Raw genomic sequence first — 14,201 nt, 5'->3', positions numbered from 1 at the left:
TTATCTTTTCCCTAGGATGGGGGACTTCAAGACTAGCGGGCACATTTTTAGGGTGAGAGGAGAGACACTTTAAAAAACTTAAGAGGGACAATTTTTTTACACATAGGGTGGTTCACATGTGGAGTGAACTTCCTGAGGAAGTGGTGCATGTGGGCACAATTACAGTGTTTAAAAGACATTGAACTAATAATATAAACAGGAAAGGTTTGGAGGGATATGGACCAGGAGCAGGCAGGTGGGACTAGTTGAGCTTGGGACTATGATCTGCATGGACTGGGTGGGCGGTAGGGTCTGTTTCCGTGCTGTATGACTGTGACTGTTTCCCCTCTTTCCTGCTGTAATTGTTTCCATTCCTCTCTGCGCCATATCTGCCGCTTTTTTTTTCCATTCCGGCTTTTTTAAAGCAGTCCCCAATTTTGGTTCCTACCTTTTTGCCGTTCGTCTGTTTGGGCCCTAAACTCTGGATTTCCCTTCCTAATCCTTTCCACTCTCCCCTTCTAAGAGGCTGCACTGACCTCCGGGATCAAGCTTTTTGCCCATCTGTCCTCGTGTCAAACATTTCTTCACAAAAGCACATTGGGAAGTTTTATTGCATTAAAGGCGCTAAATAAATGCAACTTGACGTTAGTCTTTAAACTCGCAGTCACGCTTTTTTTTTATCAGTTCATACAATCACGTTCAAAGCGGTGTTGACAGCAATGTTAATCAGTCTGGTGCACTCCAGATGTAGCTCGGATTTAACGCCGCTCTGATTTTATGTGCAAGCCACGGTCTCACTGCAAACTTGTTTCAAATAGAATCTTAAAAGAGGGATATTGCATTCATTTACATACAGTAAGTGCTGCAAGCCTCTTCCTATTTCTTTTTTTTTGCAGCTTGATAAATATAGTTGGGTGCATTCGTCTCCAGACTATCGAAAACGCCGCAGTGTGGAGCTTTTTAATGCTTCCCCTGAATGGACACTGGGACGAGTGAACGTTAATCGATTGTGTCCTCTGCTCCTCTTGCTGTAAGTTGTTCGTCTCATTCTCTCGTCCTCTTGAGTGCCTCTGTCACACGCTGCTGTATTATTTACAGAGATGACTCGCGTTACAGCAAAGGATACCTGTCCCCTGCTCCTGCCGACACATCGAAAACCCAACCCACTGTGTACCAGCAGCGTCTGATCTCACACCCGCCCACTTCACATCTCCAAACACACAAACACACACACACACCATCCCTTGCAAAATCCCTAGTGAGGCTGCAACCTCTCTTGGCTTCCAGTTCCCCTGCTCACCCGGTTACAGTTTGGAGTGTCTCCCACTCTTAGAGCCTGATACTGTCGATGCATGGTCTATTCCATACAGCAGCAGACCGACTCCAGGAGAGAGCATCCCACACAGGTAATGGGGCAGCTGTATTGCAGACGCAAAAGGGTTTCGCAGACTTCCTGCTCGGTTGCTTTCCTGCGCTTTAATTCCAGTCAAAACGCGATCAATATCTGGAGATTAAATATTAACCGCTCCACATATATTCTCTGAATGCGCTTTGGAAAGTGCTGGTCACATTAATAGACCTGCTAAGTGATGTTCAGTTATCAAATATCCTTGTGCTTAACTTAGATAGCTAAACCTATCTAAGCCCCTGAAAGTGCATGTGTCACTGTAGACTGATGTATTATTTTGTGTCACAAGGTTAAAGTGCATCCTTGGGGAGACAAGCAGTATTTTTGTTTCCCATGGCAGCTCTCGATTGAGTTTTGCTTATTGGAGTCTCTCTGTACGATATTAGGACTGAATACAGTGAGTAATGATAACTGGTGACAACTGACTGGACTGTGGTTGGAGGTGCCAGTGAAAGCAAATAGATGCTGATCACTTGATGACTGAATTCATTTTGTTTTGCTTAAATCCTCCAGGCAGGCACGCAGGAATAGAAATAGATCCAGTGGATCGCAGGGAGCCAGAGACTGGGCGTTTCCGAGCATTACACTCGGGCCTTCCCCAATTTAGTTTGAAGAAGAGATTCGAGGATGATTCTCCCGGCGGCGCTGCTGCTGGTATCTCGGTTCAGTGTTGCACGTTGTACCTCAGAGACCTGGTCCCTGTGTCCCCGAGGCTGTGAGTGCAGAGAGGGCCTCAAGTATGTCAACTGCTCAGCTGCTTCACTGCAACAAGTCCCCCCCAGCTTCCCAACAGATACAGAGCAGCTGGATCTTTCTAAGAATAACCTGACCATTCTCCCAGCCGGCGTCTTCCAATCGCTCTGGAGAATCAATATCCTCCTCATTGGCTCCAGCCGAGTTCAGAGAGTCCACGATGGAGCTTTTGCCTCTCTGGAGAACCTCTGGCGACTGGATCTCCGGCGAAACAACATCAGGGACCTGGGTGAGGGCTTTTCCATTGGCCTGTCCTTCCTCAATGAGTTGATCCTGTCAGACAACTACTTGGAGAAGTTGAATTCACTCATGTTCCAGTACCTGGACAATGTGCAGAAACTCTACCTGAATAATAACCAGATTTCCGAACTCTCCAGTGGGGCTTTCCGAAGTATGACCAGGCTACGGCAGCTCCACCTTCAGAATAACCAGCTGGCTAACCTGAGCAATGGTGTCTTCTTCATGCTGCAGAACCTGGAGGTGTTAAATCTTCAGGGCAACCTGATCAAAGATGTCGACACCGGCGTTTTCACATCGTTGACGAGTCTGACGCTCTTGAACCTGTCCCGAAATGGCTTGGAGCGAATTAAGTTCAAGACTTTCTTGGGTATCCAGACTTGGGGCACCCACATTTTGCTGGCCAAGAATAATTGGACCTGTGATTGTGAGCTGCAGAGGGTTTTTGGTAAACTGCATAATGTCCAACGCCTGCTGGTGGATGACTATGACAACGTGATCTGCTTGGAACCTCCCGCCCTGAGGGACTTGCCATTGGCATCTGTTGACACTCAATTGTGCATAGCAGAGACCGTCACGGTGCTGGTTATAACAGTGACAGTCTTCATCACTGTTGTCGCTGCTATTGTAATGGCTGAAAGGAATAGGAAGAAACGAACAGGGAAACACTGGAGCGAAGAAAGTGAAGACTTTGATTCTCAAGATTAATGTATGTTATTAAGTGGACAAGGGTAACGTTAGGTCGCACATATCAGTGGGTCTCAGGGTAGATGAACCTCATGGTGTAGCACTTAGCTAGGAAGGTGCAATCCATTCTCTGGACTGAGTTCAAACTGGATGTGCTGCAGTTGACATTGATGTCCCCAGAAGATGCAAGCAGATAAATCAACTTGCCTCGTGGTGTATTGTGCAAATGGATTTGCATGGATGTTGTCTGGGGACAGGCTTGGATTCAGCTGTTCCATAGTCCCAACTCTCACTGTCTATGCTTATACAGGGGTGACATGTTGGGCGACTGTTTTGTCAGTACTGTCTTCGGAAGAGGCAGGCTTGGGGCAGGAAATTGAGGCCGGCCCCATCATAGACAGAAATGACCATCAGCTCCATAGGAACCCTGATCTGGCACAACAGCAGTGTAAAACATGTTTTCAGTTACATTTTGTAATTTGATAAAGACAATGCTGGTAGTTCTATTGACGGTAAAGGGAGATGCAAAGCTTACTGCACTTAGAACTTATCGTGTCAGAAATTAGATTTGGTTTTTTCCTAATTAAAAAAAAAGCAATAGTTCAGGAGCGTTTCTGAGAATGGGACACTCTCTGATTAAGGTGAGTTCACCGAACACTTTGAATGACCTAAGGGTTAAAATGTCGTGGTATCTACCTGGTTCCTCAGATAGTTTTGGAAGCAGTGAGACGCCCAGCTGAAAGACCCACCTAATACTGTCCCACCTCTGGATAGATATCTGTCAGTTAATGGCCCGGGCATGGGGGGGTTGCTACCCAACTGATTCAATGATAGCCCTCAACTGAGGGCCATTATCCATGCTGCAGGTTGATGTAGCTGAGCACCTACCTGCTGGCAGATCAGATAAGAGCATTCACTCAACCCGTCAGCAACTGAACAACAATAGCCACAACTATTATGATGCCCCTTACAGCCATAGGCTTCCACAGCCCTCAGAGAGGGCCTCCATTCTGAAGTGCTCTCAACCTCTCCTACCTCCCCCAACACTGCACCCCTCTCAGAGCTAGCCAGTGATGAGATTCTCTTACTGGTCCATCCTTTCATAAAGTCACAACTTCCTCCAGGGGCTGGAGTGCATTATCTCCCCCCACTGAATGCTATTTTAATGTCAGTTTTAAATTTCCTTTAAAATTAGGTATTTTCTTGTTTTGAGTAACCCCTTATGGTTTAGTTCCTCAATTGATTAGAACATTTGATTTAAGGGTTTTTGACTAATTTTCAAAGGAATGTTGCATTGCTATGTGGATGGCAGATGCTCGATGAGATTGCAAGGCAGAAATAGATCAAATCCCTGATTATTTTCTAAGTCAGGAAGCTGTAGCCCATTGCTGTCATAATGCTTCCCAGTTTGCACCAGATTTGTGTGAGGTTCTCAGTCATTATATTCTGCATTTAGTTGTATCAATTTCTTATTGCTCCCAAGGAAGCTAAAGGTTAAAGAGCATGCAATCTGTATCTAAGGCAGCTAAGGATACCAATAACAAGGGGCCAAGGAGACCCTCATACAACCTGTACATGTTTCTGAGTTGAGAAATGCTGAGACTCTAGCTGATTGGCCTTTGACTGGGAATTTGGGGAAGTCACAATCAGATTTTTGTTTTCAAATCGTCTTCAGAATATTATTTTTACCGAAGTTTAGGACTCAGGTTGGAGAATACATTCACAATTTGGGGTAGTGCTCAGTCACATCCTCTAGAAAGATGCCAGATTTAGTCCATCTGCTTGGTGACGGTGGTGGAAGGGCAACTAAACTTTAGTCTGAGTGCTTCCAGGCTGGGGAATTAGCTGGGATTCTCACTCATGCTCTTCACTGAGATCCTCCATTGGAAAACCTAGCTGTGTGGAATAATACGAATAATTTCCGATTGCAGGATCATATTGTGAGATTGTTTTACAGGGTAACTCTGGGAGCGGCACTAGATGTTGTGTTGGATGTGTGTGTGTGTATCCGTGTCTGTGTGTAATAGGGGCACAAAGGTTGGAGAGGAACATTGTCATGTTAACTAATTTCAGTTCCTGGCAATCACCATCAGGTAGAGCTTGTGACTTGAGTAAAAAAAAAATCGATCCGTGTCTTTTGGAGAAAAGGAGAAAAATACACAGGGATAAAAGAACGTTTTACTTTCTATTAGATGTCCCTGATCTCACTCTGTGAACTGTCAGCATGGGGACATAACTTCCACAAAAAGAGCCAGCGATTATATATGGTGGATTACTGCAGTCCCAGTTGTTAACAGATTTATCATTTAACCATAAGATATAGGAGCAGTAGTGGGCCATTCGGCCCATTGAGTCTGTTCCATCATGGCTGACATGTTTCTCAACTCCGATCTCTTGCCTTTGCTAATAACACTTGATCCCCTAACTACTCAAGACCTTATTGATCTCACACTCAATGACTTGGCCTCCATAAGCCTCTGTGGCAACAAGTTCCACAAATTAGCCACTGGCTGAAGAAGTTCCTTCTCATCTCAGTTCTAAAGGGTCATCTCTTCACTCTGAAGCAGTGCCCTCAGGTCCTAGTCTCTCTTAGCAGTGGAAACATCTTCTGTGCGTCCACTCTGTCCACACTTCTCAGTGTTCTATAAGTTTCAATCAAGTTCCTCCTCAACCTTCTAAACTTCATTGAGTACAGACCCAGAGCCCTCGACCGCTTTTCATATCTCAAACCCTTCATTCCTGGAATCATTATGTAAAACTCTTCAAGAAATCCTCCAACATCAGCATATCTTTCCTTCGATACAGGGCCCAAAACTACTCTCAATATTTCAAATGCGGCTTGTCCAGAGCCTTATACGGGCTCAGCAGTACATCCCTGCTCTTGTACACTAGCCCTCTCGAAATGTACAAGTGTATGTGAGGAACAGCTCATGAAGAGAACTGATGCAAGGCTCCAGTTGAAAATGGGCACCAGGTAGGCACAGAGCCAACCTAAAGCAAATGAAGTTTTATTTGGATGCCAGCCATGAGTTGCTGGTACCCCATTTTAAGTTTGAGTTGGCAGGAATTCAGTCAGATCATGTGGAGATTGGGGTGGGTGAAGGCAGGGGTTCGTGGTGGGTTGGTAATTTTTGGGGTTGACATATAGAATCTCAAAGGATTATAACAGCATCTCACAGAGTTTCAGTTTAAACAGGAGGAACAACCCACGAGGACAGTTCCCTGAGAGAGATTGGGAGGCCCTTTCTTGAGCAGTCCCTGTCATGATCACTGGTAGGGCAGGTCAGTGCCTGGCAAAATTGGGTGGCAGTGTGTTTGGTGAAGGGTGTACCTGAACTGAGCTTGAGATGTCACGCTTCTTCCAAACCACCCTCCTACCACCTCCCTTTGGTTGCCTGTTACACATTGAAGTAGCCTTCTCATAGAAACAGGCCGAATAGCTTTCTTCTGTGTTTTTTCAATCTATGGTTTGTCAGAGAGTCCATTAATAATGATGCAAGGATCAGTCCAGGCCTATAAGTCAGCTTTCAAACACTCCCATTGTATCCAGCAAGTGACAATGTAAGGTGTTTTGCTGCTAAGGTATTCTATAAAATTAAGTTGCTGAAATTCTTGATTCATTTGGAACCTTGCATTGCTTTATTTTGACCTCCTGCTATCTATTGTGGTAAACTGCTTGCCTGCAAATTTCCATGGCATTTGTTGTATCACTCAGTTAAACTGCACACATCTTACACATTTTAAACAGGAGATGTCATGGTGCAGTGTACCAGGAAGCCTGGATTCATGTCCCACCTGCCTCTGTGTCATAACATATCCGAACAGGTTGATTAAAAATCACCACTATATCTCATATCTCCCTTTTATTTGACTTTTCCTATCTGATGCTCTCTCTTGCCATTCAGTTTAGTCATTTTCGGGAAGGTGTTGCCCTGCTCAAGGTCATTTCTTTTCCCCCCCCTGGAGGGGATGGAACCACTTTCAACAACTATTCCCTCACCAAGTGCATCACTTTGTTTGTTTCTGGCTCTGATTCCTCCCCTAGCGCTGCCACCAAAGCCTTATCTTCATCTGCTGCAGGAAGGATATTATTAAATTGGAAAAGGGTGCGGAAAGGATTTACGAGGATATGAACGGGATTGGAGGGCTTGAGTCATAAGGAGAGGATGGATCGACTGGGACTTATTTTCTTGGAGCGTAGGAGGTTGAGGGGGTGACCTTCGAGAGGTTTTTTTTTTAAATCATGAGGGGCATAGGTGAATACCAGAAGTCTTTTCCCAGGGTGGGGGAGTTCAAAACTAGAGGGTCTAGGTTTAAGGTGAGAGGGGAAAGATTTAAAAGGGACCTGAGGAGTAACTTTTTCATACAGAGGGTGATACGTGTATGGAATGAACTTCCAGAGGAAGTGATAGATGCAGGTACAACACTTTGAACATTTAAAAGGCATTTGGACAGGGACATGAATAGGAAAGGGATATGGGCCAGACACATCCAATTGGGACTAAATTAGTTGGGAAACCTGGTCAGCATGGACCAGTTGGACTGAACGGTCTGTTTCTGGGCTGCAAAAATCGAAGACAACCTCTCAGTCTCCACTTTGTTATATTTTGTTGAAAGATTCGCAGCCTGCACACTTGCTCATATAAAGTTTATGTTCAGTGAACATTTCTTGGACATCCTGGAGAGATCTGTGTTGGATATCTTATGGAAGTAAGGGTTAATCATCAAACGTCCTTTGTATTCTCTATTAACAGACTTTCCAAAGTAAACAGGGCAGGGGAAAATGCTTGTGGTGGAGAGCAATAAGAAATAGTAATGATGCCAGCCATTGGTATTTGAAGCGTAAGTTAAGGGGTGAAACTAATAAATGCAGATAAAATAATTCATGAACCATTGTACAGAAAGATAATGGCTGATAACCTTTGTTCTTAAAGAAGTTAACAATAGTTAGATCAGGAAGGGGTTCTTTGAGGGAATCAGCTCTGGTGTAAACAACTCCAACTGTTTATTGAGTTAAAAATCATACACCAGGTTATAGTCCAACAGGTTTAATTGGATGCACTAGCTTTCGGAGCGACGCTCCTTCATCAGTTAGTGCTTCCAATTAAACCTGTTGGACTATAACCTGGTGTTGTATGATTTTTAACTTTGTACACCCCAGTCCATCTCCAAATCATGACAACTGTTTCCTGTTTGAGAAGATTCAGGCGTAGATATGCCATGAGATTTTATCTATAGCATTGTTACTTTGGCCAAGGAAAGATATGATACATGAAGGAGTCTGGTTTTCAGGAAGATGTAGAAATAGAAAAGCTGCTTTTTGTGTATGCAGTTTGGCTGATCACAGTGCTGTGTGTCAACAAGGTATGTGCTGTATGCTGCACGACTGATTGTCTCACACTTAAACCAGAGGAAAGAGGAGGATGAACTTTAACAGTATTATGATGCAATGAGGGCCACAGAGAGGTGAAACTAGGACAGGGTGACAGGATAATATCAGGATTAAGTTGGGCTTTTTAAAGGACAGTTTAGATCCTTTTGCCATTGTCCCCTCCTCGTGCCAGCAAGCACGTTACTAGATATGTTGCTAAACAAAGAGACATTCAGTCAAAGTGTTTTGTGCTCATGGAGCACAAGAATGCCCAGCCTCAGAGGGATTTAAAAGCAATGAAAACTTTGTGAGTAAAGGATGCAATCAGTCACCCAGGCAAAAGCTCTCCCCACCACACCCATCCTTGCTGCCTGTTATGTAATGTAAATTGTTTGTCCCTTTCAAATCTGGCATTCTTGTAGACATCCTGATGAGTACAAGATGAAATGTCTCATCTTTGTATTATCTGTTGACATCTGCTAGATCAAATTAATTCACTTGCTCTTGTGGGATTCGAACTCATGGGATCTGACTTGTTCGTGCAGCTCTGTTTTACCCTTCTTTCCATGTTAGGGCTTTACTGTGGCCCTGACAACCAGGAATTGGGTTAAAGCTGCTCAAAATCATATCCCATAGGACTTTTACAGTCAGCAACATGGCCCATCTCCCTGACTGGACTCCAAGCAGATCTAGAGATGGAAACTTAAATCAAACTCAGATGCTCAGTCCAAACTTTCATATCAATAAATTCAACTAATGATTTCAATTAGTTGTGTGGTGCAGAGGGCACCATGTTTTCTGTTCCTACTTAATAGTTGCCTAAATATTATTTTCTTGTAAGATTCCCTTTTCCATCCCATTGTGGGAATCGGGCACTGTTGTATAAGGTCATGTTTCTGAATGAATTAATTTTCAAGTTGCATTCACTCTAGGCAAGTTGATGATGTCTCCCGGTCTTTGGGTGGAGAGAGGAGTTCTACACTGGCGCTCAGAAGGAGCAGATGCATTCTCCACAGCTCCTGAGAGTCCTCAGTAATTATTTCTGAATAATTATGCAAGTTGTAAATATTGCTATCATTCAATAAACCAGCTTGGTAACTAAGTCAAGTGCCTCTTCTATTTAGGCTTATCAGTGGACCACACTGTTGATAGTAAGGCAGGTGCTCGAAAAAGTATAGACAATGGAGAATTAGTGGCAGTGAACTACCTGAACCTCTACTAGCCTGTTACCACACATGGGCAGTCATGGAATATATCACACGACCAGAGAAGGGATAATTATCTGTATGGTGAACTCTGGGACCAAAATCAGTCATAAAATGTTAAACAGATTGAAAATGTTAATTCTATTGATTTGACCCCATCATTGCAAAGTGCACGAATTCCCACGGAATTGCCAGAGTAACAGCTCATGAGCAAAATAAAGCTGGATTGTCAACCAGTGTTATAACAAGTGATGGTTAAGTGGGATTGTGATTGTTGTTGTTGTGAACTTTAGTGTTTCCAAGAACCTGTCTTGCAACTGTTCAACTCCACCCAGTCCTACTCCAACCTTCAGCCGGAACTCCATTCCACACCCATCCACTCCAACATATCCCATTCCATCCTGTCCTGTTCCACCCTGATCCATTCCATTTCTGTTCTTTCCCCTGCTCTCCCACTAATTCCTTTCCTGTTCCATCCTATCTCATTCCATTGCATTTCTTAAATTTCATTACTGCCTTATGGGTGACAGCTTGATGCAATTGCTAGCACACATTGATCTTGAACTTACAGAGCATGGGATCAAGCCACACTCCAGGACCTTAAAATATCCTCTAGGTTGGCACTCCCATAGGAATTGAAGGTGTAATGGTATGTCAGAGTATTCTTATTTACTCCATTGTATGATACATTGGAAATGGAAGTGGTCTTGGATTAGGAATTGTGCAAAAGCAAATTGGCAATGTGATGGAATTAATGTCCAATAGTAAAAAAGGATTGAACAATCTATAAAACCATCTGGTGACGTACAGCAACTGTCCTGATCCTATCTAGTGTTTCACACTGTACTGGAGGCAGTTGTGAGGTCCAGTAGCATTTTGAGTTTTTTTGGAAGGCATTTTTGATATAGCCGGTGAGTGCCAAAGTCTAATCACATGAGCTGCCCTCCCCATCCCCCACCAACTGAAACCTGCCTTACTGACTTTAACGATGGTCTCTATGTCTGAAGATGTGCTCTGGAAGGTAGGATACTCAATGATCAGAAATTACAAATACTGATAGCTGGCTGCCAATATACGATCATGTCCAGGTTTTGGCGTGGCAATGACTTCTGGCAAACACTACATCTTTAGGAGGGAATTTGAGCTGATGAATCTTGTACTGAACTGAGTCAACCAGGAGTAAGCATTGGGGGTGGGGAGGGGGGGAGCGCTGCGAGGGGATCTTTTTAGGAATTCAGGTGTGATATTGTTATGTCATCTACTGTTAATTTTGCAGAGATGGAGGAAATGCGGGATGCAAACTGCATATATTATGGTGCAACACAGGATCAATGAGATAAATGGTGAGCATTCTCTTTATCGTGACACAGAGTGAATGTTAACTACAGGCCAGGGTACTGAAGAGAACTCCCCTCCTCTCCTCTGAGTACTGCCATGAGAAAGCTTGGCTGATCTGAAGGACAGTGCAGCACCTCCTCAACCCTGCGGTTGAACCCCAGCCTGTGTTACCTGGCCGCGCCTTTGGGATGCCACATAAATCCATAATCTTTCAATGCTATAACTGAGCCAAGACGGACTCTTTGTTCATCGATGTGACATCAATTTATAGTGCTTTTCTTCCCTTAACGTTTCCATTTCTTATCTTCTTCATTCACTTCTTAAGTCTCACAAGGTTCCCAGTATCATCTCTTCTCTTACTGGACAATAGAAATATGTAGTTACTTCTCTTGTATTGAGGGCTGAATTTTACTGTCCAAAACGGGAAGTAGGATTATGAGATTCTGTGGTCGGCTTTGGCAATTCTTTTTAAACTCAGCCAACGTTTTTTTAAGCTTGAAAGCAGAACGAAAGGCAGTTACACAAACAATCAACAAACCTTTCTCTTCAGCACCGCTCCTATCACAGTATTCAATCCTCCAGTCTTTACAGCAGTGACTCATTCACCTTGTATAGTGGTCCTTCTTTATCCTTCAACCAAGAGATTGAATATCAAAGTCCGCACCCAACCCTTCCCGTGCAATTTTCCTCTCATCCACCATCAACTATTATCACCTCTCCAGGTGGCGGTAAATGTAATGCTGCAAGTAACAGAGGCTGTCACTGATGTTTTTCCCTCATCTACAACCCTGCTGTACTGAGGACAATACTGTACTTGTGTTGTTCCTGAGAAGAGATCAGTTTGTTCAACACAAGCCAGAATTTCAACCTTGAGCATTTTCCTGTAGAAGAGACTTTGGGACAGGTGCTGTATCCCTTACCTTAACTGACATCTCCCTGAATACATTTAGTCCTGGGTCTTCTTTGGACAGCTATGACGAAAATCTAAATTCCAAAGAAAAAAGAAATTCAAGTTGGCAATTAAACAATTTGCAGCAGTATCATTAGTAACATTGGTAATAATGTGTTAAATTTTCTCTATGAAGTAAAAGCTGGAATTATGAACTAATAGAATGGCAAAATGCCGCAGGAGTCATTCAGCCCATTGAAGCTAGCCCTTTTGAAGAGCAATCAGTTTGTCCCATCTTCCCCTCACTATTTTCCCACATCCCTGCAGTGTGTTTTTCTCCTGCAAGTGTTTATCCAGTTTTTTTTTAAGGCAATGATTGAATCTTTTTTCCATCATTCTGTCAGGCAGTGCAAACAAGTCCTAACTATTTGATGTGTACAGTTGGATTTGGCATGTTGCCCCTGGTTGTCAATCACTTTGAATTGGTGCCTTCCAGTTGTTAACCCTTGAGCCAGTGAAAGCAGTTTCTCTTTAAGGACCCAGTCTAAACCTTTCATCATTTTAAACAGCGCAATCAAATTCCCTCTGAGCTTCCTCTGTTCTTAAGAATTATGAATCTCACTGATAACAAAACTGGTCTCTTGAACTGGTCACTTAATTGGTGCCTTAACCAGCCAGGAAGTTGAACATGTGAAAGCAAGGGATGGGAAAGATTATTAGATTATTTGGTCCATTAAATTCACCAATGCTGCTTGAGCCCCCATTTCTGGGCCTAGATTCCCATGTCACAATGGCTGGGTGAGGCAAAAAGAAAACTCCGGAAAAGTATTAAGAAATTCCTCTCTGGCTCTTTAAGGAAAGCAAGCAAAGCTCTGAGGGGTACCATGGTGTCACATAAATGGTTCTGATTGTAGTTTCTTCTCTATAAATGGAAATAGCCTGTTTCAATAATTTGTTCAGCTGCTTTTGTTAGACTGTAGAGAATCCATACTCACTGCATTCTTCAGTAATCTGTTCCAGAGGGAAACAGCTGTGAAAAGAATCTGAAACCTAACTCTTTGATATCTATCATAAGTAACTTATCTAAATGGATTGAAACTGATCAGCTCATCGTTTAAAACAATCCTTGCCCTGCACTTTTTTAAAGCATCTGCAACTGTTGACCTTACCTTTAGGATTGAGAGTCCTAAGACTAGGTAGCATCATTGTGGCCTTCCTCTGAGCCAACTATAGCCTTTGATGTTCTTTGTAACAAAAATATACCCAAAATCGGACATGGTCCATCAAATATGCCACAGCAAAATCTTGTGGAGCTGATGAACAGTGTCCTTATTTTGGGCTTTGTATCTCTAGTTATGATTTGGAGATGCCGGTGTTAGACTAGGGTGTACAAAGTTAAAAACCACACAACACCAGGTTATAGTCCAACAGGTTTATTTGGAAGTACTAGCTTTCGGAGCGCTGCTCTTTCATCAGATAGTTGTGGAGTACACAATTGTAAGACGCAGAATTTATAGCAAAATTCTGCTATAAATTCTGTGTCTTAACGTTGTGTACTCCACAACCACCTGATGAAGGAGCAGCACTCTGAAAGCTAGTGCTTCCAATTTAATCTGTTGGACTATAACCTGGTGTTGTGTAATTTTTAACTTTATCTCTAGTTATGTTACTTTAACTTAAGTAAGCAATCATGATAGCTTCATTGTGTTGGGGCTGCTTCTTAAAGTTGATGTCGAACAATTGTTATCCCATTATCCAAATTGGTTATGAATTCTGGGAACCTCTCTCTTTCCTTCCCTCTCTCTATATAGCAGACTCTTTGCTACCTTTATCCAAATGGTGATTGTTCAGTGCGTAAATCTGCACTGCTATTGTTTGGGAAGCTTTTGATGAGCTGCTCCCCCATTTAATATTATTGTTATTGTACATCATTTCAGCAACCTAATTGCGACCTTGATTGCATTTATCAATGCAAGAGGTACAACAACACAAGAATTAGAAGCAAGAGAACACTATATCTACACTGCAAATCTCTTCATCCTCACAGTCACACAGGTGTCACACATATTACCTGCCTCCACTCTCCTCCAACTCCATGTTCATAGTTGGTCTTGAGCTTCTGCAGTTCACCACTCAATTCCCTTTGATTTCAACAAATATAGAACTGAGATGTTGTGTTAAGCAAAAGTTGGACTTAAGGTTGACTTAAGTCAGAAGTTCAGGTAAACCTCACAATGTGGTAGAAAAAGGTGAAGATTTAACACCTTGTATCAGTGCATATCAACTCCGACTTTGTCACCAGCAGAGCTTTATTTCAAAGGAAACAATGCCTAT

At 43.0% G+C, this 14,201-nt stretch overlaps 1 protein-coding gene across 2 annotated transcripts; it reads left to right on the top strand.

Moving 5' to 3' along the window:
• The first annotated feature begins 921 nt into the window (after positions 1-921).
• Positions 922-9,517, top strand: LOC122551356 (leucine-rich repeat-containing protein 3B-like). Of its 2 annotated transcripts, none has more exons than XM_043693098.1 (3): positions 922-1,009; positions 1,901-3,705; positions 9,368-9,517. In XM_043693098.1, exon 2 carries the CDS (start codon positions 2,015-2,017, stop codon positions 3,083-3,085), a length of 1,071 nt encoding a protein of 356 aa, XP_043549033.1. In that variant the 5' UTR covers positions 922-1,009; positions 1,901-2,014; the 3' UTR covers positions 3,086-3,705; positions 9,368-9,517. The 2 variants fall into 2 exon arrangements, with proteins under 2 accessions (XP_043549033.1, XP_043549032.1); XM_043693097.1 differs by having other exon boundaries at positions 995-1,385.
• Positions 9,518-14,201: the final 4,684 nt, after the last annotated feature.

The sequence above is a fragment of the Chiloscyllium plagiosum genome, chromosome 7 (genome assembly GCF_004010195.1).
Source record: "Chiloscyllium plagiosum isolate BGI_BamShark_2017 chromosome 7, ASM401019v2, whole genome shotgun sequence".
In the NCBI taxonomy this organism is placed as follows: Eukaryota; Metazoa; Chordata; class Chondrichthyes; order Orectolobiformes; family Hemiscylliidae; genus Chiloscyllium; species Chiloscyllium plagiosum.
Note: the sequence above shows the minus strand (reverse complement) of the source record. Positions and strands in the feature narration are given on the sequence as shown.

Bases quoted from the DNA above. Each gene is read 5' to 3' on its own strand.
- LOC122551356 (XM_043693098.1), top strand. From the start codon at position 2,015: ATGATTCTCCCGGCGGCGCTGCTGCTGGTATCTCGGTTCAGTGTTGCA.